This window comes from Chlorocebus sabaeus, chromosome 19 (genome assembly GCF_047675955.1).
Source record: "Chlorocebus sabaeus isolate Y175 chromosome 19, mChlSab1.0.hap1, whole genome shotgun sequence".
Classification (NCBI taxonomy): Eukaryota; Metazoa; Chordata; class Mammalia; order Primates; family Cercopithecidae; genus Chlorocebus; species Chlorocebus sabaeus.
The window spans coordinates 14545918-14568317 of NC_132922.1; the positions used below are offsets into that span (position 1 = coordinate 14545918).

General features: G+C 52.7%; 1 protein-coding gene across 1 annotated transcript in view; it reads left to right on the top strand.

Annotated features, from left to right (window-relative positions):
* MYH9 (myosin heavy chain 9) overlaps window positions 1-22400 on the top strand; it is a 107487-nt gene that overhangs the window by 46514 nt on the left and 38573 nt on the right. The window contains exons 3-7 of the mRNA XM_007975646.3: window positions 1745-1901; window positions 16214-16241; window positions 17034-17127; window positions 21485-21577; window positions 22181-22244. Coding sequence (XP_007973837.2) covers window positions 1745-1901; window positions 16214-16241; window positions 17034-17127; window positions 21485-21577; window positions 22181-22244 — 436 coding nt within the window. The remainder of the gene's footprint in view (window positions 1-1744; window positions 1902-16213; window positions 16242-17033; window positions 17128-21484; window positions 21578-22180; window positions 22245-22400) is intronic.

Consider the following 22400-nt stretch of genomic DNA (forward strand, 5'->3'; position numbering starts at 1 on the left):
TGGAGAAAACAGAAGGTTGGAAGGAGCTTGGAGAACCGGCCTCCATGACCAAGGAGGTTGGCATTGGAGACCCGAGTCTGCTCCCAGCTCTGCCCAATGCCTTGTGACCTTCCATCGTCACTTCACAGAGGCAGGGCCGCAGTTGATGTGGTGCGTGGAGCCCTGGCCTCACTTCACTGGGTCCCTCAGGCCCATTTTCTTAGGAAGAGGGTACTTGGGTTGCTCCAGCTTCTTAAAGAGAGTTGCGTCCCCCAACTGAGCACCTACCACCTGGGTGGTCTTGGGAGTCTCGCACAGCTATTAGGAGTCTCTGTCTTTTTTTTTTTTGATGGGGGAGAGGGATCTTGGGAGAAAAAAATAACAGGAAGTTTATTAGAAAAAGAATTAGTAGTCACAAGGTAAAGTATATTTACCTGAAGACACGGAGGTAGTCACAAGGTAAGGTGTATTTACCTGAAGATGAGGAAGGACAGATGTGTGTAAACTGTTGCTGTTGGAAATGGCTCTCCTGACCTGCCCAGAGCTACTCTCCAAGGCTGCGCTGCCTGCTGTGTAAGCGCTTCATTTAATCCTCTTAACCACCCAATGAGGTCTAGAGCTCTGCCTGTCCCCGTTTTTCACATCGAGAAATGGAGGGAGAGAGAGGTTAAGAACCTTACCCTTGCTGAGATTTGAACTCAGGATATCTGACTCTGGGGGGGTCTTATTTGAAATTGATTAAGTCACATTTGGAGTATTGGGTGTATTTTAGGTACCTCACATTAAGGATGTTGATTAATTTTTTTTTTTTTTTTTTTTGAGACAGAGTCTCGCTCTGTCACCCAGGCTGGAGTGCAGTGGCCAGATCTTGGCTCACTGCAAGCTCCGCCTCCTGAGTTCATGCCATTCTCCTGCCTCAGCCTCCCGGGTAGCTGGGACTGCAGGCGCCCGCCACCTCGCCTGGCTAGTTTTTTTGTATTTTTTAGTAGAGACGGGGTTTCACCGTGTTAGCCAGGATGGTCTCGATCTCCTGACCTCGTGATCCGCCCGTCTCGGCCTCCCAAAGAGCTGGGATTACAGACTTGAGCCACCGCGCCCGGCCTGGATGTTGATTAATTGTGTTCCCCTCCAGAGAAGTCTTGGAGAAAGCTCACAGGGAACGTGAAATAGTCTTAAAGTTTTTGAGGGATTTGCATGTGAATGTCTGTAGAAGATTCCAGAGAAAGAGGTGTCTGTCTGGTTCCCAGTATCCCACAAAAGATCTAATTGGTTTAGGACACAGTGCATTTTTCCAGTGCTAGAAAGATGTAAGCTTCACTGTCTCTCAGCGTCCTTCAGTGTGGAATGATTTGGGTTTCTACAGTTTGCTGCACTGCAGCTGAGCCCTCTTCTGTTTATGCCTTTTTCACGATGACAAACACATCTCTCATTGTCCTCGGATCTGAGTTTTGTAACTGGACTTCTGCTGTCCGTTTGGCCACAGACCCTGCCTGGTGGATACACACACTCAGTGACCTACGAGGCTGGAGCACTCCTGCAGTGGAGAGGGAGGATCTTCACTTACAGGACAGAAGGAGGATGCCGGTGCTCCACACCTGCAGCAGGGCTGTGGGAGCTGGGCCACTGGGAGCAAGGGCCATCAGGGACTGCCTTCACGTCAGGCTGACTCAGGTCCTTTGAAGCCGCAGATATTTTGCTGCGAAGTTTGTACACTAGTGAGAATCAGACTTCCTAACCCGTTCCTATCTGCCGCTCTTTTCTTTAGACCTATTCAGGCCTGTTCTGTGTGGTCATCAATCCTTACAAGAACCTGCCCATCTACTCTGAAGAGATTGTGGAAATGTACAAGGGCAAGAAGAGGCACGAGATGCCCCCTCACATCTATGCCATCACAGACACCGCCTACAGGAGTATGATGCAAGGTGGGTGACGTGGTGTGAGCCCACCTGGGGCTGAGTCTTCTTCACCTGGGGCCTCATCGACACCTCCACAGGTGCTAAGTCACATTTGGTGCCACATCGATCTAGTGGCTGGTGATGGGCAGTGCATCATGGAGGTCTGTAGACCTCTGTATGAGAGCCAGGGCCAATGGCTATCCAGAGGACATGTTTATATGTTGATAGAATGTTCTAGAAGCTTTAAAATATACATCTCCTAATTCTTCTCCCAATTTCTCATACTTTTCAAGAGCTCTTGTGCCTGTCCCCTCTGCTTTCTTTTAGGCCCCTTCTTCTTCCTGTTCTTCCCTTCCCTTTGTGTTTTTCCCTCTTCCTCTCTTCTTCCCCACAGTCTAGAAACACATTTGAGTTATTCCCATCTCTACACAAACAGATGCAGAGCCTCGGGTGGCTTCTGCCCCGCTGTCACTCTGGCTTCTGTGCCCCTTCTGTTCCATTGCAGTGAAGCTTTGTGGAGGAAATGTCTGTGCTCACTGCCTCCATCCCCACCTCATGGTCACTCCCCTCACCCTGGCTGTCTCTCTCCACCCCTTCTCCAGACTAGCTGACAGAGGTCACCTATGACCTGTATGTTGCTAAGTCCATGGCTCTCGGGAGTTCCTACCTCACCTCTCCCCAGCATCGGACAGTCTCTACCACTCCCTTTCCTTTTTTTTTTTTTTTTTTTTTTAATTTGAGACAGAATCTCGCTCTGTCACCCAGGCTGGAGTATGCAGTGGCATGATCTCAGCTCACTGCAACCTCCGCCTCCCAGGTTCAAATGATTCTCCTCCCTCAGCCCCCCTAGTAGCTGGGATTATAGGCACGTGCCACCATGCCCGGCTAATTTTTGTATTTTCAGTAGAGTGGTATTTTGCCATGTTGGCCAGGCTGGTCTCGAACTCCTGACCTCAGGTGATCCACCCGCCTGGGCCTCCCAAAGTGCTGGGATTACAGGCGTGAGCCACCGTGCCTGGCCAACTTCACTCTTAATAGAGTCCCCCACCCTGTGCTTCCACCAGCTGGTCATCTTTCTGGGATGTAAATGTGATCAAATCACTTGATTTGAAATCTTGACAAATCAAAGAAAGGCTCCTCATTCCCCCAGGGCTATTAAGTTGCTGCAAAAGTAATCGTGGTTTTTGCCATTAAAAGTAATGGCAAAGACTGTGATGGCTTTTGCACCAGCCTAATAACACTGAGACTTTGTGGTAGTGTACAATGCCCTTCAAAATTGGCCCCTTGCCTACCTCTCCACCTTCCCAGCTATGTGGAACTCCTTACATTTCCCTAAAAGCTCTTTCTGCTTCAAAACACCCTACCTGCTTCATCTGCCTGCAATGCCTGGCAAATCCCTACTCTTCTTTTAAAAATATGACTGAAGCATTAGGGCCTCCAAAGAGAATATCTGGACTAGATTTGCATCAGAGCCCTGGTGATGCTTTATTTGACTGCAGTGTTTAGACATTTCTTTTTCTCCCCTAGATATAGACAGGGCCCATGTTGCCTTTATATTCTCAGAGCTTAGCCAAGTACCTGGCATATGTAATCCTGACTGAAACCCAATTTCAGGCAGGGCTGTGTTCTCCTATCTTGTATGGATAGTGGTTTGTTATGTCCCATTACGTAAGGATCCTTTTTTCTTTAAACTTTGCAGTCTATCTAGACAGTGGTGGTAATGCATCTTGTTGGGTTAACCACTTTGTCCCTGGTGTAGTGGTTTAGAGTGGCAGCTCATGGCCTGTCCCCCACCACCCGCGCTGTGCTGTGAAGGAGGCATTTCACTGTTGAGCTTGATGCATTATGTAGGATGCTCAAGTTTGGCTGAGTCTTTGGCTTATGTTCACGTCTATCAAAATTCCTTGAGGAAGTCAGCCCTTCAGTTCTAAAGTAGAATGTCTGTTTCAAAATGTTAACTAGAACAGCCTGGTGGAAAAACATTCTGTGGGATTCCAGAAAAGTCTGAGTCTTTGTCTCTAGAGGTTATGAGTCAGTTTGCTCCCAGCTCTCTTAATTAGCCTAGTGCAAGAAGTGTATTCCGGAGTCATCTTGAGATCTGAGCTACTGAGTAAGGGCCTGTTCTCACACTTGGATCCTGGATTGGGAGGGTTATCTAGCAACTGGGCATTTTTGCTTTTAGGCAAGACATTAAGACTGAGTAATATGTACTGAGGAGGCAGGAGAGAGAGTCTTCAGGTCTGGACTTCAGACTGTCTTCAGTTAACCTGTGGGACTCCTTCTCCAAGAGATTCATTCAATATTTATTTGTTCAACAACAACAAAAATTTGGTGGGAATGGCCTGAAAGCTCCATACATTGAAAGTAATTGGGGAACAAAAGAAAGGATGCAGAGAACCAGAGCTTTCCTTTGTCTTGGCCATAACCAAATGGCCTTAGTAGGAACTTAGGGACTGCCCTCATACATCTGTGCAATGAAGAGTCTCTTCATGATTTGTCAAGATTCTGAATCAAGTGATTTGATCAGATTTGCAAATTATGAGGGCAGGTAGGTGGGCGATTTCTTTTTTTTTTTTTGAGATGGGGTCTCGCTCTGTCACCCAGGCTGGAGTGCAGTGGCATGATCTTGGCTTACTGTAGCCTCTGCCTCCTGGGTTCAAGCGATTTTCCTGCCTCAGCCTCCCAAGTAGCTGGGATTACAGGCGCATGCCACCACGCCTGACTAATTTTTTTTTGTATTTTTAGTAGAGATGGGATTTCACCATGTTGGTCAGACTGGTCTTGAACTCCTCACCTCACGATCCACCCGCCTCGGCCTCCCTAAGTGCTGGGATTACAGGCGTGAGCCACTGCACCCAGCCAGGTGGGCGATTTCATCTTTTGGAGACCAGGGATAGGAAATACATTTGTGAGCATGGGAAACCTGCATTGTTGGTGCCTCCTTTAAAGCAGTCTGTGCAGGAATTTAGTCCATGTGTTTTCTAACCCTCAGTCTGAGAGGTTTTCACTTTGCCTTCTGCCTAGCGTTGGACTTGCTGCAGCTCTTGAGCTCCCATGTTGACTGACAGGACATTTCTAGGCTATTTTCTTTCTTCTTCGGCTGGGCGTGGTGGCTCACGCCCGTAATCCCAGCACTTTGGGAGGCCAAGGCAGGTGCATCACCTGAGGTCAGGAGTTCGAGACCAGCCTGGCCAACATGGCGAAACCCTGTCTTTACTAAAAATACAAAACAATTAGCCAGGCATTGTGGCACACGCCTGTAGTCCCAACTACTCAGGAGGCTGAGGCACGAGAATTGCTTGAACCCAGGTGGCAGAGGTTGCAGTGAGCCGAGATTGCGTCATTGGACTCCAGCCTGGGCAACAGAGCGAGACTCTGTCTCAATTAAGAAAAAAAAAGGCCGAGCGTGGTGGCTCAAGCCTGTAATCCCAGCACTTTGGGAGGCCAAGGCGGGCGGATCACGAGGTCAGGAGATCGAGACCATCCTGGCTAACACGGTGAAACCCCATCTCTACTAAAAAATACAAAAAAACTAGCCAGGCGAGGTGGCGGGCGCCTGTAGTCCCAGCTACTCGGGAGGCTAAGGCAGGAGAATGGCGTAAACCCGGGAGGGAGGCAGAGCTTGCAGTGAGCTGAGATAAAAAAAAAAAAGAAAAGGAAGTTCCTTCTTCTTGTATATAGCTGACCTGCAGAGTGATTAGTAATAGGTTTCTTGTTCTTGCAGCAGGGAGGAAGTTAGTAACAGAAGTTGTCCATGTTATGACAGGCTGGTTCACTAGTAAAAGAAAAATGTCCAGAGGAACCTTTGGTTCTTGCCCTGGGTCAGATGTCACCCGTGGAGCCTCAGGGTCTGCAGGCTGTTAAAATCTGCCTCTGTCTTTTGGAGTGAAGTCTTAGTGCATGCTGCCTACCTGGCTTTGGGGGAAACAGGTTTGTTCTCTGCCACTTACATCTTAAAAGGCACAGTCGGAAAGTTCCTTTTCTGCTTTTCCTTTAAACAAGAACTAGACAAAGATTTCCTTCCTGAGCCGACTGTGGCTTATGACATACTAGCATTTATTCTGCCAAATAGGGCAGTTGGTGGCTCTGTCTGGGGACTTGTGGGAGAGGAGCTCTTTGACCCTTCCTGGGGACCTGCCTCTGCTTTTATCTGTTCAGTGTGCTGGTTTGCCTGTACAGTCCTGATTTATGCCTGTTGTTCCACAGTGATTATTCATAGCACTCTCTTTCACTTTCAGAAGCACCCCAGTTTGGAGGATAAATTATATGTCACTCACTTATTGTCAGACTAAGCCTGGGTTTCTCACACTTGGCACTAGTGATATGTGAGGTTGGATGATTCTCTGTTGGGGGTGGGGGATTTTCCTGATCACTGCAGGATTTTTAGCAGCATCCTGGCCTCTGTTCACTTGATGCCAGCCACACCTTCCCTCTCCAGTTGTGACAACCAAAAATATTCTCAGACATTGCCATCAGATGTTCCGTGGGGGTCAAGATTATTCCCAGTTAAGAACTACTGGACTAAGCATTGCAGATTAGTTTTACTTTGAGTGTCATCTCTGATCCATCAGTAGTGGCCACCTGGAGCCCTGTGCTGGCAAGAATTTGAGACTCGGTGCAGGAATTCTGAGATGGATTAGTGCTGTCTGCCGTGGCCACGGGTGGGGCATGACAGCATGTAGTGCCTTGGATTAGGCCGTGGAGGTAGGTGACAGAAGGTGCCAGAATGCCAGGAGGTTTTGACATTATCCTGTTACTGGATGCCCTGGCGGTCCAGGTGGAGAGACAAGGCATGTTTATAGACAGAGATTTGTGGCCCTAGCTACAAAACAAGACATTTGCTGCCTACACCTGCGCCAGCACGACTGAGCCAGTGTCAGGTGTCCTGGGAGTTTTGTCAGGTGTGGCTGTGAGGCCTGGGGTGGTCTGATCTTGCAGAAAGGCGGTGGTGTGTGTCAGTCAGTAAGTAGTTACAGGGTATCCCAGACGTGCCCAGCATGACCTTGGATGACATGGTTGGTTCATCCTCCTGCCCCTGGCTTTCCCATGTTGTTAATTCATTGTCATGGCCGTTCCTGGGTCTTCCTGCCTTGGGGATTGGACTGTTCCTCGGAACTCTGTGATGGCACTGAAGCCTTTGAACTGGCCAAGGCCAGGAGAGTAAGAGAGCATAAACGTTGTGTTGCTGGCCCTTGCCAGGCAGGGGTGGGTGGGGCTGTGTCCCAGGGCAGGCACAATGTCTGCGTAGAGTTCAGGCGGAAGCAGCTGTGGTCTGCAAAAGGTCTGCCTCGCCTCGGAAATGGTGCTTCTGGATCCTGGGCCAGACCCTCTGGGGTCTCCCCTGTAGGGAAAGATATGTATGTCTCTACAGGAGAACTCACTAGTTGAGGAATTTGACATGAGCCCAGTTATCTCCCCAGTGGGTAGAAAAAGCCCCTTCTGTGTGAATTAGGTAGAATGCCAGGTTTGGTTCACTTTCGGTGACTGTATGGTATTAATATTTTACTGAGTTCCCAGCATTTTGGGGGAAGCAGATCTGCTTTCATTCTAGGCCTAAACTTGTCTGAGAGCAATTTAACCCTTTGCTCTGTGCCAGTCTCCCTCCCACCCAATCTCTGGTTCCCAGTGGAAGCTGCACCAGAATTGGTTGCAGCCGCTCAGTGCCAGTGAGTGTGCACATGCCCCTCGGTGTCTGACCTTTTTCTGTAAACTATGAGGGGTAGAATTTTTGTGTATCTTCACGTCTGAGCATGGCTCTTTGAATTCATACGTAAAGAGGCAGGCACAGATGTGTTAACTGGCTGGTCGAAAGCCCACAGAGAGCCAACGCCAGAAAGCAGTCTCCTGATTTCCTGTCCTGGTGCCTGTTACGCCGGGACAGGCCCGCGGGGCATTGGTGCCCCTCATTTTCTCTGGCGGGTCTTGAAGGAATTCTTATCTCCGGCTCAGTGGTTGAGGAGCACTCGGGGAGGAGGGGCCCTCTCTTTCCTTCTCTCCACATTCTCCCTGCCCCGCTAGTTGTGTCTTCTGTGGAACCGTCTGCTTTCCAAGGTCTTTCTGAGGATAAGTGCCATGTTCGGCAGAGGCTCAGGAAAATGCTTCAAGGGGGCAGAAAAGCTCCATTTGAATCGACTCACCGGGACAGGCAGCTGAGGAAGGAGCGCCGTGGAAGCCACAGAGGGGATGACTCTGCTGAAGCAGGAATGCACCCAGCCGGGAGGCCGCCAGCCCTGCCAGCCGTCAGCACACAAAGGCCTCGCTGTCTGCTGGGGAGGTCGGGAGCAGGCCTTGTGCACCCCAATGTGCCCGTGGAGGCAGCACAGGCTCTCCAAGATGGGGCGTTCTGTGTCTGCACCCGCTAGTCTTCCTGTGCTGGCTGAACACCTACTGTGTGTGTGCCAGGCACTCTGCAGAGAGTGTATAGACAGCAGACTGGGGCCTGCCTGGAGGAGGTGACTGACTCGTGCCCAGAGACAGGCAAATCAGCTTCAAGATGAGAGCGAGAGACCAGCACAGAGGAGGGGCGCCCCACTGAGCCTCGAGAGCTGCTGGAGTGGGTACGGGCCTTTGATAGATGACACAGCACTTCTATAGGGCACCAAAAAGGGGCTGCTGGGCCTGTCTCAGCCTTAGATTTGGGAAAAGTGCCATGTATTGCCTTTGAGCAAGAGGAAGTGTGTTGTGGAGGAGAGACTGTGGGCTTTGGACTAGACAGAGCAGGAATCTGCCTCTTTCACTTCCTAACTGCAACCTGGCTGGAACAAATCAACTCACTCTGATTGAGCCTTCATTCTCTTGTCCTCCTCTTGGGCTTCATACCACTCCCTGGCAGGGCCATGGTAAGAAGTAAGACACCGTGTGTGTGATGCCTGCGATAAGTACCTTTTAGAGCTGGCAGTAGGAGTCGACTGCCCCGCCTTCCACAGAGCCTTCAAATCGCTCATTCCTTCCATCCACACTCCTGCTCGCTTAATGAAGGTGATGGCCAAATGCATCTTGCAGGCAGCCATTTGAATCTCCTCTAAAAGACTCCCCCGAGAGTCCAGACGCAGGAAGTGAGTTGTCACAGCCACTTCCCCTGCAGCGACCGTGCCACACACAGAGACGTGATAGCAGACGCGGTCTCTGGCTTGTCTGGTCTGGTCCACGCAGAGCAGAGCTGAGCTGAGGTCTGGGGCTGATGTAGCCTCAGCGAAGCCTTAGGAGATGTGCTTGATCCAGAGTTGGTTCTTCTGCAGCCCTGAAATGCTTTTCTGTTCCCTGGGCTGCTGGTGGACCAGAGAGGTGCTGTGGGAAGCAGGCCCTGGGCCGCCACCCAACACCATGGCTGCAGCCGGGAGGCGCTGTCCTCGAGCTGATGTGAGCTGGCTGCTTCGTGCTCCTCCCCCAGGAAGGAAAGCCCGGCCCCAGCATGAGGCTGCTGAACTACCCATGGTCCTGCCTGTCAGTCTCATTTCTAGAACGTCTTCTCTCTAGAAGAGGAATCTGTGGTTAACGGGCCCTTTTCAAGGATTCAGCATTAGGCTTACTTTTTTTTTTTTTTTGTAAATCCAACCGAACAGGCCCACCATGCTTTGCTCTGGGCCCACTGAGCGGGAGATAAGAAGCAAGTGCCTCCTTAGAACCTGAAACTTTGGGTGGCGGTGTTTGGAAGCTTTGCCCAGTGTTTTTGTTTCTGCTCCCCATCCCCCGAAACAAACAACAGCAAACACTCACATCAAATCCCTCATCACTAAGCCACTTTGTGCTTTTGGCCTCCCGTGATGAGTTCTCTTGCTGCCTGGTGAGTGTCACCTACCAGCCCGTTTTTCCTGTTCTCTCCAGCTCCGGCTCTGAGACTTCGGTTGAACTGTGTCCCAATTTGTCAGGGCTGAACAACAGTGTGTTCAGAGAAAGGCGTTGCTTTCCTTTACCTACCTGATTTCTGGAATGACGGTATCAGTTGAGAACCAAAGTAATTCCATACGTACTAAAGAAAGATAAGTGAGCTGAAAGTCTGCAGGTATAAAAGTTGAGATTCTGCAAATGGCTTCTGTCAAATTTGTTTCGTCTTGACCAAGGCTGTCAGCCCCGTGTGGACTTTGACGATAAATTCTCGAGGACCCAAGCTGTTCTTTTGGCAGACAGACAGAGCTAATGGGGGCTCAGGATGTCATTCCCACCTGGTATCAGGATTCTTCCTGAAGATCTTATCTCTTCCACATGAGCTGGTCCACAGATACAACAGGGCACAGTTCTAAGCTGAACGGAGAGGAAGTGTGAGCCGTGCTCCAGGAGCAAATCCTGGGCTAACAGTCACCGACACGCCTTTCTTTCCACTGACCGCTCCTCCAAGGCGGCATGTTCACGCGCTGTTACTGTTCACCTCCTACCATTGGTGTCCCTGGTGCTCTCAAGCACGTTTGACTCATCCAAGGGAGTTTCACAAAGCCAAGGGAGTTTTACAAAGCCGGTTGCTGTCTTTGCAGGTCTGTTTGTGCCCCAACAGGGAGCCGAGTTTGTCATGAGCAGTGCGTGGCTGTGTCTGCCATGCTCCCTGTGTGTGTCCTGGCTCCTTCCCTCTTATTCCCGGTTGCTCCAGCCCGCTGCAGAACTCAACAGGGGCCCCTCCTGCCTTGTCTTTCCTTTTCCCAAGGGGAATGTCAGGTAGGAGCAAGGCAGAACTGGACTGGGAGTGTCCTGGTGGCATGTGCTGTGGGTGGTCAGCACTCATATGTGGCTTTTGAATTTCCCTCCCATCTGACAAACCTGTTGGAGCTGCCTTGGCAACAACCCCAGAAGGAGAAGGTTCCCCCTCCTGGCCCCGCCCACGGGAAGGGCAGAGAAACGCCCAGCAGTGCTGTTTCTGGCAGATTTGCCTGTGTGCTGGGAACTTACCTGTGTTTTCCTAATGCATTTTGGCCAAGAGAAGGCTTGTTTGGGGCCTTGCTTGGTCTCTGACATAATGAAAGTTAAGAGCAATCCCTCAAGGTTTTTTTTTTAAATTATCCAGGGTGCCTGGAACGGGAGGGCCACCCATTCTCTGCCTCCTGTGACTGGGGACTTGGGTCTCAGCAGGTTCAAACCAAGGTTCCACCTGGGGGAACACAGGGGCTGTGGGCAGAGGCACTGGGCCAGGTCGAACTGGCTTCTGGCGTGGATGCTGCTGAGCAGGCATGTCCCTTGGTCTGGGCCTGCCGTGGGGGCCTGGAGGGCACACTTGCCCATGACCACATTGTGTGCCTGGGAGCCACGGCAGGGGCTTCCTCCTTTGCTGGCGGATTGCTAGGCAGGCAGGCTGCCAGGAAGCTCCACCCCATTCGGCACAGATCTGCAGCCTCTGCTAATATGAAGCATCATTTTGCACTTGCTTTTCTTCACCTCTCTGTTTGCCTCTCAAAGACTTGTAACCCAAGCTTGTGAATTGGGCTGGCTGTGGAGAAGCAGAGCTTCCCGTCATGAGAGTGCCGCGGCCCTTTCTTTGCAGCACTGAGGCAGGCCTGCAGGAGGTGCTGAGTGCTGGGCCCATAGGGTCATTCGATGGAGGGGAGTCCGGGGGTGGGGGAGGCCTCCAGAGGCCTGAGTTCTCAGCCCCATTCATGCAACTCTGATCAAGTCATTGGGTTTCTGAGGAAAGAATGATGCCCTGATCTTGGGGTCAAGTTGAATTAGGTCCTCTACAAGGCCTTCCCAAGCCCCTAAGTTCCAAGCTTCAGCCCCACAGGTGCTTTGTGCTTTGACCAACTGAGACCCAGATGCTGTCCATATGAGGGTCTTGGGGAGAAGTGACTCTGGGTCTAGGACTCTGCCCAGGACAGCCCGAGATGCCCATCCTGGCGGCACAGGGCAGGGCTCACAGTGCCAACACATATAGCAAACCACCCCCAGGGGCCACTCTGGAGTTTCCCTGAAAGCAGAAGGTTCCCTGGTGGTGGAAAGTTTTGGTCCCATTTGTCTCAGATTATCCCATGAGTCTCACCCAGCATGGGCATATTGTCCAATCTGAAACTGCCCTTTTTCCTGTGTTTCTTTCTTGGCCCATACCCATTTCTCAAGAAGCCCAGCGGAGCCGAAGATGGGGTCTCTCCCAGGTGAAACCCAAAAGAGCTGCTCCATGCTGGAACCTTGGGAGGTGTGATCTTGGGAGCGGGGTGATGAGTCAGTCCCAGCAGTGGCTGCTGGTGAAGCAGGCCCCTTCCTCTGTACTTCCTGTCAGGCTGATGTCACCGCTCTGCGAGCCTCGTGGCCTTTTATGGACAAGAGTGAGCTGCAGCTCCTCTCACAGAGGAAGTGAGCCTTAAGCCCCCAGCAGAAGTCTGCACCTGGGATGAAATACCTGTGGTCAGGTTCCCGCTTCCTCCCTCCTGGGCCCAGCGTGCTAAGCTGGCTGGAAACACTTGTCCACAGGTAGATGGCCACATCAGCTCAGGTGCCTTCACTGCATGGGCTTGGCCTCAGGACATTTCAGGTTTAAAATGAAATCCAGGGAGAAAATGGCCTGGTTCCTGAATTTGTAACTTTTATAACAGACTTACTTGTGGCAGTGCCAAGGAATTGCTCAGTTGGGAGCTCCGAGACAGCAGGCGTGTGAGGACAGCATGTCTGGGCGCCTGCCTCACACCGTGTATGACAGGAACACCATTTCCTTCCTTCGTCAGAGCAGTCCCTTCATTCCCAGAGAGGTCAAGGGGCCAGGCACTGCGTGGGGAAGAGCAGAACCCAGGGCCGTAGCACTCTCGGCTGTGGCTTCCTCCTTTGCAGAGCTGCTCCAGACACATGGACCAGTGGTTGTCAAACTGTGCTCTGAGGAACCCAGTCTCCACCACCCACTGTCCCTTGCTCAGGGATTTGGGAAGATTTTATCTGAGGAAGAACTGCCACTGCTTTTTGAAAAGTCTGAAAACTACTGCAGAGTGACTCATGACCCGGTCTCTACCCCACCCTCACCAAGAGAGGGGCTGGGGCAGGGGGTTCAGGCGCCTACCACGGCTAGACTTTCATCTGGCAGAGGGCTTGTGTCCCAGAAGAGGCTTGTCCCTGGCGGCCTCCTCCCGTGTAGAGGAAGGAAGGGCGTTTTCAAATAAGCCTTCAGTCCTTACAGGCCAAATAAGGACTTGAGCCAAAACAAGCGGGTTGGGCCGGACTCTGAATGTGCTCATCCTGTGAGATGACAGTGTGGGGAAGGGTTGATGGGGTGGGCGCCACTGGCGGTCTCCACCAGAATGCACAGGGTGGGGAGGTGGGCTGCAGAGTGAACTGAGTCAGGCCAAGAGCCCACTGGTTGCTAAGAATTCTAACCACCCCACTGCCCAGAGGAGATGCCTCTGAGATCAGGAACAAATCCAGAAGAACCACTGTGTGGAAAGATTGCAAAACAATGACGATAATACCTGCTTTGTACATTACAATACAATACCTTGTAAGGTCATTGGAGGCCACACAAGATAACAGACCAAAACCCTTCCTGAGCATTGGAAAGACCTTTCCGGTTGCATGGGGCCATGGTACGATTCGTGGTGCATAGGGCAGGTGGATTTGGGATACTAAGCAGTGCAGCAAGAGGTGAAGCAATGAGGAGGCCTCCCAGTCGTTTGCCTTTCAGAAAGCATTTGTGAATGTTCCTGGCAGAACAAATCCAGATTTCTTTAAGGGATGGTGAGGCTGTGTTGACAGTGGTAAACTGGCTTCAGGAATTGGAGGGGGAAGGCTGGAGAAGTGGGAGAGCTGGGGATGCTGGGGTGGATGGAGAGGAGACACTGAGTTTGGCACCGGGGTTTCGGGATTTGAAGTGCGTGTGCCTGTGCATACGTCCGTGTGTGTGCATGGCTATGTACATACATGTATGTTCACATTCACCTGTGAATACATGTGCCTTGGGTGCCTGTGTTTGCACTTGTGCTTGTGGATATGCGTCTGTGAATGCGTGTGCAGCTGTGTGCCTTGTGTGCGCCCATGTGTGGATCTATGTATATGGCTTTGCACACGTGTGCATGCATGTATTTCTGTGCACACGTACCTCTGTACACCTGCTTCCATATGTGACTGTGTATGCACAGATGCTTGCGTGTCTGTGTGTGCGTCCGTGTCCTTGTGTGTGCATGTGCCTGTGTGTGCATGCCCTCGAGTGTGCTTGGGGGCTCTGCTTCCTGTTGTTCAGCAGCGGAGCCTCTGACTCCTCCTCACACAATTAGAGGAATTCCAGCCATCCTAGGGACAGCCCTGGGAAAACGGTTCCTCTGGAAGGGTTGGGGAATGTTTCCTTTTATGGTAGCATTGGGCCGTTGCTGCTCACGACTTGCCAGCACTCGCAGGTACATTCTTGCCTGCTAGCAGAGCCGGTGACTAAACATGCCCACAGCTGGGGCAGACCACAGGGAGACGCAGTGGGGGAGGGCAAGGGGCTGGGACGACAAAAATGTTTGTTCCAAACCCTTATCGGTTGCCACACTGTTGTTCGGGGCCAGCGATGAAATTGCTCTGTCTTCCCCAGGCTGTCGTTCCTGCCGCCTCCCTCCCTTCTGTCTTCCCGTCTGTCTTGTCAAGGATGCAGGTCTCTAATCTCTGTCCTTGCTGTGCAGGCTTGAAGGACTCTGTGTTTTTTGAGACAGGCGAGGGGGAGTAAGGCCCCCCTCGAGCAGTTTCCACATCAGAGAGCAGAGTGTGGGGTGTGTTTGTGAATGGGAGTGACCCAGCCCCTCTGCGCCCCCACCCCGTTGATACTTAGGGCGCTGGGAGGAAGCTGCCGCCCAGAGGTAGCTGCCTTTGGTGTTGGGTGTGAGGTTTGTTTTTTCTTCTTTCTGTCTGGGCTTCCTTTGCCCTCCTGAATGACCAGTGGGCAGGAGAAGAGATTGGAGGCAGTGCCCAGCCCAACCAGCTGCTGAGGTCAGGCACGCTAGAAAGCTCACCTCGGAAGAGGCAGGCAGCCTAGCTGGTTGGTGTGGACTGGTGTTGAACAGTTAAATGTGTCTCCTGAGGCCATGCGCGTGGAAAGCCATGAGTCATTCTCCCAGTGCCTGGTCATGCAGGGCCCTGACCAGGCGGTGCGAGCCACTCAGTGTGTCCTTCACACGTCGCTGAATCCGTGTTTCCACTCAGTGCCGACACTGTACCAACAGCCACGGATGCTCCCACTGCCCGGACAACACCACTGCTACCCATCGTGGCGACGTCGCCATGGGGAAGTCAGCATAGACAGCAACCATTTGTGGAGCTTACTCTCTTTACAGGGACTGCGGCAGGTCTTTTTTATGTGTTATTTCTATTTTTCCAACTAATCCTGCAAGGGAGTTAGTAGCAGATCTACTTTGTGGATGTAGAAACGGAGACTCAGAATTAAATACTTTACTGCAGCTCAAATATTTGTAAGTAGCCTGATGCTGGATTCAGGCCAATTTGACTTCAAGGACGGTGAGGCCATTAGATGGGGTGGGATAAAACGGAAAGAAATGAGTTTGTATCTTCAGCTGTTGCTTAAGATTGAATACGCAGTACTGAACAGCCAGGACGCCTTAGTGCTTCTGGCAAACTTAGCTTTCAGAGTGTGGGCATTACTGCCCCTCCTGTGCCGGGGGAGGGTGGGTATTTATAACCTTCCTGCTGAGCAGTTCATAGAGCTGTTGATAGTTGCTGAAAGTTCCTGACACCCGGCTAGAGAACAGGTTGTCACAGAAACCCATCAGAAGCTGTCATTCTTTACAAGCTACCTCTAAAGTGACATCATTGCACGCCTTCCACTTGCCAGACACCATGCTGGTACGTTCATATGTCTTGTGGACACAAGTACTGTTATCCCACGCTGCGGAGGAGGGAGCTGGGGCTCAGAGAAGCCTGCACGCCTGTCCCGGGTCTCAGGCTGTGAGGCAGCATCTTATCCCAGGGCTGTCCCGTTGCAAAGCCAGGCCTCATCACCCCTCCTCCTCCAGCCTCTTCAGCAGTGCTCCTTCCTTCCATGGGGGTGGTATTTAGAGCACCTGCAGTGGGCTTATTTCTAACCATCTCAACCCCCAGTTGTAAACACACAGGGCAGGTCCCACTCAGCTCCCAGGAAAGTCGACTCCTGGAGAGCTTTCCACACACTCGTTCCTCTAAGGTGGGAGACACAGAACTCTTTCTGGTTTTCTGGTGGGGGCTGGACAGTGTGGGTGGGCAGTCTGAGCTCCTGGGTGGTAGGAGCAGCTGCCCAATGGCACTCTCCCCCGCAAATGCTCCTCCCAGCCAGGTGTGAGGGTGGGCGGCGAGATCCCCGCAAAGACAGCATCTGCGGCACTGTACTCCGTCTGGGAAACGGGCAGCTCTTCGGGAGCAAGCGGGGGAGGCTCTTGTATCTGGTGGGAGTTAATCTGATGTCTCCTTTGTTTCAGACCGAGAAGATCAATCCATCTTGTGCACGTAAGTATTTCTCCATCTGGGTAGTGGTTCGTTTCACCCCAATCTGTTCTCATTCTTGAGGACTCCTACCGAAACCACAGCTGGGGGCGGTGGAGTCCCCGATTCCCAAGTCAAGGCCTCCTCCTCCGCTTCTCCATGGGACAGGACTTCAGTTTGTATGTTTGCTACTCAGCGATCCCACTGCATGGATGAGTTCAGTTTGAATCATCCTTCCTCCAGGAGCCAGTGGGAAGGAGGGTGGCGCTCATGGCAGAAAGGAAAAGCAAGATTTCCCCACAGTCCGGCTGGGAACCAGCTCCTCTGTAACTTCTGGGCGGAAGGCATTCCTTCTTGCTCTGGATGGTGGCTTTTCTTTACCTGGATTGAAGTAGACACTGGGGCTTCTCACCCTCTGAACTTAACAAGGAGATCCATAAACCCCATTGCCGAGAGAGTTAATGGCACAGAACGTTCCTCCAAGTGATGTTTCAAAGGAACATGTACAAGTGCCTTTGACCCCTAAGTCCACAGCTGCCTAAAACTGATTTTTAAAACACTTGGATGTGAAGGCTGCCAAGTGACCAGGGCAGGCAGTGGATTTCAGTTTACTTCTATCCGGCCCCTGGAGAGCCATGGGAAGTGGACTGCATGAGGATTCCAGAGCGTTTATGTGGCAATTCCTTTTTCTGCCACACATTGGGTCCTTCATGGGCACCTGACAGAATGCGAGGCAGTGGAGCGTGCAGTGGGAAGGGACAGAGGTCAAGGACTTGGCCATGCCTAAGCCCGAGACTTCCTTGCCTTTCTTGGTAGGGGTGAATCTGGAGCTGGCAAGACAGAGAACACCAAGAAGGTCATCCAGTATCTGGCGTACGTGGCGTCCTCGCACAAGAGCAAGAAGGACCAGGTGAGCGCTGTGGTCCTCGTCCCCGCGGCCGCTTGCTGGGCCTTGATGGGATGGTGGAGGAAGAGCACTTAGTGGTCGTGGCTTCAGCTTTACATGAGGATGCTTTGGGGAGTGAAGCAGAGGCTGGGCCCATTTCCATTGAGGCGACGGCGTGGCCTGTCCTGGGAGTGGTCCGGCGATAGCAAGCCCATTCTGTCCTTGGCCTCCTAGCCTTCTGAGTTGCTGTGGAAACTGGTGAGGTCCTGGAGTTTGCATAGCAGCCCTCTTGGCGTTTGCAGCTCATTGCTGTGTGTCCCCCGCTTCTGAGGCTGGAAGGCAGATTCCAAGACTTGGTCCTCAAGTTGATGGAGGCTGTGTTTGAATCCATTTCTTTTCCCTGATGTTGAAATGCCTCTGGGTGGGCCGGGCGCGGTGGCTCACACCTGTAATCCCAGCACTTTGGGAGGCCGAGGTGGGTGGATCACAAGGTCAGGAGATCGAGACCATCCTAGCTAACATGGTGAAACCCTGTCTCTACTAAAAATACAAAAAATTAGCCGGGCGTGGTGGCAGGCACCTGTAGTCCCAGCTACTCGGGAGGCTGAGGCAGGAGAATGGTGTGAACCCAGGAGGCGGAGCTTGTGGTGAGCCCAGATCATGCCATTGTACTCCAGCCTGGGTGACAGAGTGAGACCCTGTCTCAAAAAAAAAAAAGAAATGCCTCTGGGCAGACAGCCACCCAACCCCACCACCCCAGCGAAGAGAGAAAGGGCAATTGGAAAGTCATCTCACCTCCATTTTTTTCCTCTCCCTTTTGATGGATTATGGTTGAACCAGCAGCGTCCTCGCTAGGTGAGCTGCACGTTTACTGCACGTTCTGCACTGGGAATGCGTGTTCTGCCCATCGTGTGCCCTTGAATTCTGTATTTTGTTCTAAGCAGCTTTTCACCCCACACTTGTCACTTTCTGCAGCTAGAACTCTTCTTTTAGGCTCAGCTCACTGACTGTCTTGGGAGGAGGGGCTGGGTGTGGCACACGGTGACCTCCTGTGCACTCTGAAGTGACAGTTCCTGCAGAATGGAGATGGGCCTCACACCTAGTTGTTCTCAGAAACTCCAGTCATGCCCAGATTTCCCCACAGCGCATCATAGCTGTCATGTCCCATGCAGAACCTGAGCCCGGCACGGTGGACGGGGACTCCGCTCTCACGGAGCCCTCCATGCTCTGTGGTCCAGACCAGATGCAGATGGCCGGCTGCCCTCGCCTGCCACCGCCGTGCCAGTCAGAAGCAGTGCTGGGGAGTTCTCATGTTGGAGTTTTTCAGAGGTTGGGGTGATCAGACAAGCATGGCTGTGGGATGCTGTCTCTCAAGCACACTCTTAAACTCCCCTGTGAAGCCTAAGTGCCAGTGGTGTTCCTTGAAGCCCTCAGGGGAGCTTGGTCGCTCCCAGCGGCGGCTCCACCTTACTGGCGTGCCGTGTGCGGCGTTCGTAAGTAAGGAGGGGTGTGAGTCTGCATGCAGGTCTGGGGTGTGGCCTGCAGAATGGCCTAATGAGTACAGTCTTCTGAAACCCAGCCAAAAGTAACTTTTCATGTGCCAAGCTTCTCAAGACATTTGGAATCTTTTTCCATGGGGTGTCAGGAGTTATATTTAGAAACTAATAAAGTTTCTTTTCTTCTCTCTCTCTCTCTCCTTCTCCCCCTGTCTCTGTATCTCCCTCTCTCCCTGTCTCCCTCCCCTACCCCCCATTTTGCGTTCTTTTTAGGAGGCCTATTTTAAAAACAAAGCTGTGAGGTTAGGAGTTCTCTAGCCGTGGTTTTCCATCTCCGAATTTGCAGTAAAATCCTTTTCCCAAGTATTTATTGACTGCCTAGTACATGACTGGTTCTTGGGAGGGTGACATTGGAGTCCCTGTCCTGGAAGACAGGAGACAGGACACAGAGAGCCGTGAAATAGCTCATATGCCTTACATCGGGGGTTCCTGTTGTAGAGGGGAAGGCAGCACTCAGCAAAGACAGCAGGCTGGGGTTGGGGGTGACAGTGGGAGCCATGCTGTCAAAATGCAGTCTTTGCTAGGCACCCTGTCCCTGCCCTGAGCCCACTAGAGTGAGGGAATAGGTTGCCCCAGGGTTCCAGTCACAGTTCAGGCTGTTAGCGTGAAAGGCCATTGGCCGGTTTGGTTGATTTCCTTGCCTGAAGCTGTGTTGTGATTTTCCACAGGCAGCCGGAGCATGGAACACCCTTGAACTTGGTTTGGGAGCCAGCAGTCTCTCACTTGCAGTGGCCAAGTTGACCCTCCCAACACCAGCAGAGGGGTTGTTCCAGACCTCACCTTGCTGTGGGGAGGCCAGGTTTGGCCTGGGCTGCAGGTTGGCAAAGCAGAGCTTGGTCCAAGGAGCTTTCTGGGCAGATGCCCGGAGCCTAAATGGTGACCTTTGCCTCTCCCTGGTCTGTTATTTGTGTACTTGTTGGGGCTCACTGGCAGAAACACCACCCAGTGAAGCCCTTCAGAAACCAATGGGTAACCCCTAACCTTAGACAGTACCGCGTTACTTCATGTTATGCAGATTTCATTGAAAAATTAAAATCTCTTCTGTGCCCAATTAGATGTCAGTAGAGGAAAAGCCATAGGTTAGTCATCACTGTTGTCAGCAGGGAACACAGCTCTGGAATCTGAAGTGGCTGCTCCCAACTTGGCCCCGCGGCCCCACTTTCCACGGCAACAGCGTGTGGTCCCAAACAGAGGCCTCAGTTCGCCTCCAAGCCAGGGCAAGCACAGGCCCTGGAGGGGGCCGCGCTCCCTTCTGTCTGCGGGAACGGGAGCGGTTCAGCCAGCCTGGCAGCCTGGCCTGTGCTGTGAGAGGAACGGTGTAGTGGGTGGGGGAGCCGTTCTCATCCAAATCTGGCTCCGTGGGCTGCCTCAACCGACTTCCTAGGCCCGCCCGAGGCCTGTGGGTGGAAACCCGGTGTCCAGTTACCACTGGTGCCCAGCGCACATGTAGAGCCTGCTCTGTGGGCTTGACCCCTGCCCTCTGACCTGGCCCCGCTGACCCTCCTTCAGGGGCGGGCACTAGGGCAATGCCCTCACTTGTCTGGATGGTTCACAAGCGTAAGGCTTCCTAGCCCTGGGTTGGGGGGTCCTGGCCTAGGAGGACTGCCAGAGGAGGAGGCTCTGCTCTGTCCCTTGTGGTCTCAGGTGGGCTTCCAGTCTGGCTTGGCTAGACTCCAGAGTGTCCCCAGTGCTCTGCAGATGAGTCTCGTCTATGGCAGGTGTGCTTGTAAGGCCAGGGTCCATGGCTGTCCTGGGAGCTCCTACTCCTCCCAGTTTTCCTTGTCATCACTCACAGGCGGCTGCTGTTCCCGGAAAACCCTGGCTTGACTCCAGTCTTTAATAAATACAAAGCCTGGCCTGGCCCTTGTGTGATGTTCTTTCCCCCAGAGGCACTCAGGCATTAAGGGGAACCAGCTCCCTAGTTTCCTCAGTCAGCATTAGTTATTCCCTGGTTGCATGGGCCTGCTGCACAGGTGCGAAGACAGGGCAGTGGCTGACGGGTTAGGTAGAGGACTGGAGTTCTGCCAGCCCGCTCTGCTGATTGACAGCTGGATGACCTTGAGCACGTCGTTCCTCTCCCTTGGCCTCAGCTTCCTCTTCTGTGAAATGGGGCCGCTCTGTCCTGCCCCCTGAGTATGGTGAGGGTGTAGGGATAAGAAGGCACAAGGGTGCGTTTTGTCTACCATAAAGCACCCCTGGAGTTCACAGCAGGATTTAGTGACATTCTCAGTAAACAGCTTGCAGCCCAAAGTGGGCCTTATGGATCCCGTGCTCACTGCCTGCCGTGGTGGGTTTTGGGTGCAGCAGTGGAGGGACTGATACAGAAAGTGAAGCGTTTATCAGGACACAGATTAGATGAGCGTGTATATTTTCCAGATCCAATCCCCTCATTTGCTTTTCCTATGAAAAGGAATAAAAATGTGAAGATTAGAGGCAAGGAGGTAGAGGGAAGCTGGTGTATACAGGGTGGAGACACTGTCCCAGGGTGTCTGTGCCGCCAGCTTGCTAGTTTGGGTGCTGCTTTCACATAGGTCCTCCAGGGCCAGATTCCTAGAGCTGAGGGAGCTTCCTGCCTGCCGTTTCCAGGGCCACGGAAGTAAGTTCAAACTGACCAAGGTTTCCAAAGCCTGGCGGGAAGGCCACACTTGGGTGATACCGGGACCTGGCTTTGGCTGGAGTGGCACACTGGCGCCCACCCGGAAACCTCTGTTCCTGGCATGTTGGACATGCTGACATGGCTCTGCCATCGTCCCCCTTCCAGGCAGGGCAGGCTCGGTAGCCTAGGTCGCTGCCCGGCCTTCACTGCGCCCCTGGGTTCCTTGCAGGGTGAGCTGGAGCGGCAGCTGCTGCAGGCCAACCCCATCCTGGAGGCCTTCGGGAACGCCAAGACCGTGAAGAATGACAACTCTTCCCGCTTCGTGAGTAGTGCGGTGGCGCCCGGCTCTGGGGACAGAAGGCCCTGCCCGGAGCTTTGGCTCATGCTGCCTTCTCCTGGGTGTGCTCCCCTCAAAACCGAGGACGGTTCAGACTCGGTGCTATCTGGCCTGTTGTGTGGACTAGGGCAGACCGAATGCCAGTTGGTGTGGACCTGCCCTGCCCCTCTTAAGGAAGAAGGCCATGAGTAGCTTCTTCAGCCTCCCCCATGAGAGGCGGAAAGGCCAGTGAGGGCACTGCCTACTCTGCCCCAGAGTGCTCTGCTGTCACCAGTAGCCAGTTAGTTCCCGGGTCAGGCAGAGAGGAACACTTCCAGATAACTGGTCTCTTTCCTCCTCTGCGAGGAACCTGGGTGTGGGATCGGCTTGTCTTAGGCTCGTGGCCTCAGGCAGTGTGGCGCCTGAGTCCTGAGGGCCCGTGCGGTGCGGGCATAGGGAGCCCCTGGCCTGGCACATGGGTCCTGTCTCTGGGTTTTCTCCCTCTAAGCTGTGCCCACCGGAGGGGGCGGGGGCCTCTGGTCTCCCCCTTGCTCTCTAGCTCCCCATGTCAGGGGCACCCCTGATCTCTTGCTATCCTTTTTTACTTAGGGTAAATTCATTCGCATCAACTTTGATGTCAACGGCTACATTGTTGGAGCCAACATCGAGACTTGTATCCTTGTGGTTCATGGGGATAAGAGTTCTGGATCCGGAGGGGAGGCGTGACCTCTGTAGAGAAGAAGCTGCCTCCTGATTCCAGCACTTTCCCCCTGTGGGCCTGTTATGACACCTTGTCTGTGGAGCTGGGGGGACACTCAGGATCGGCTCA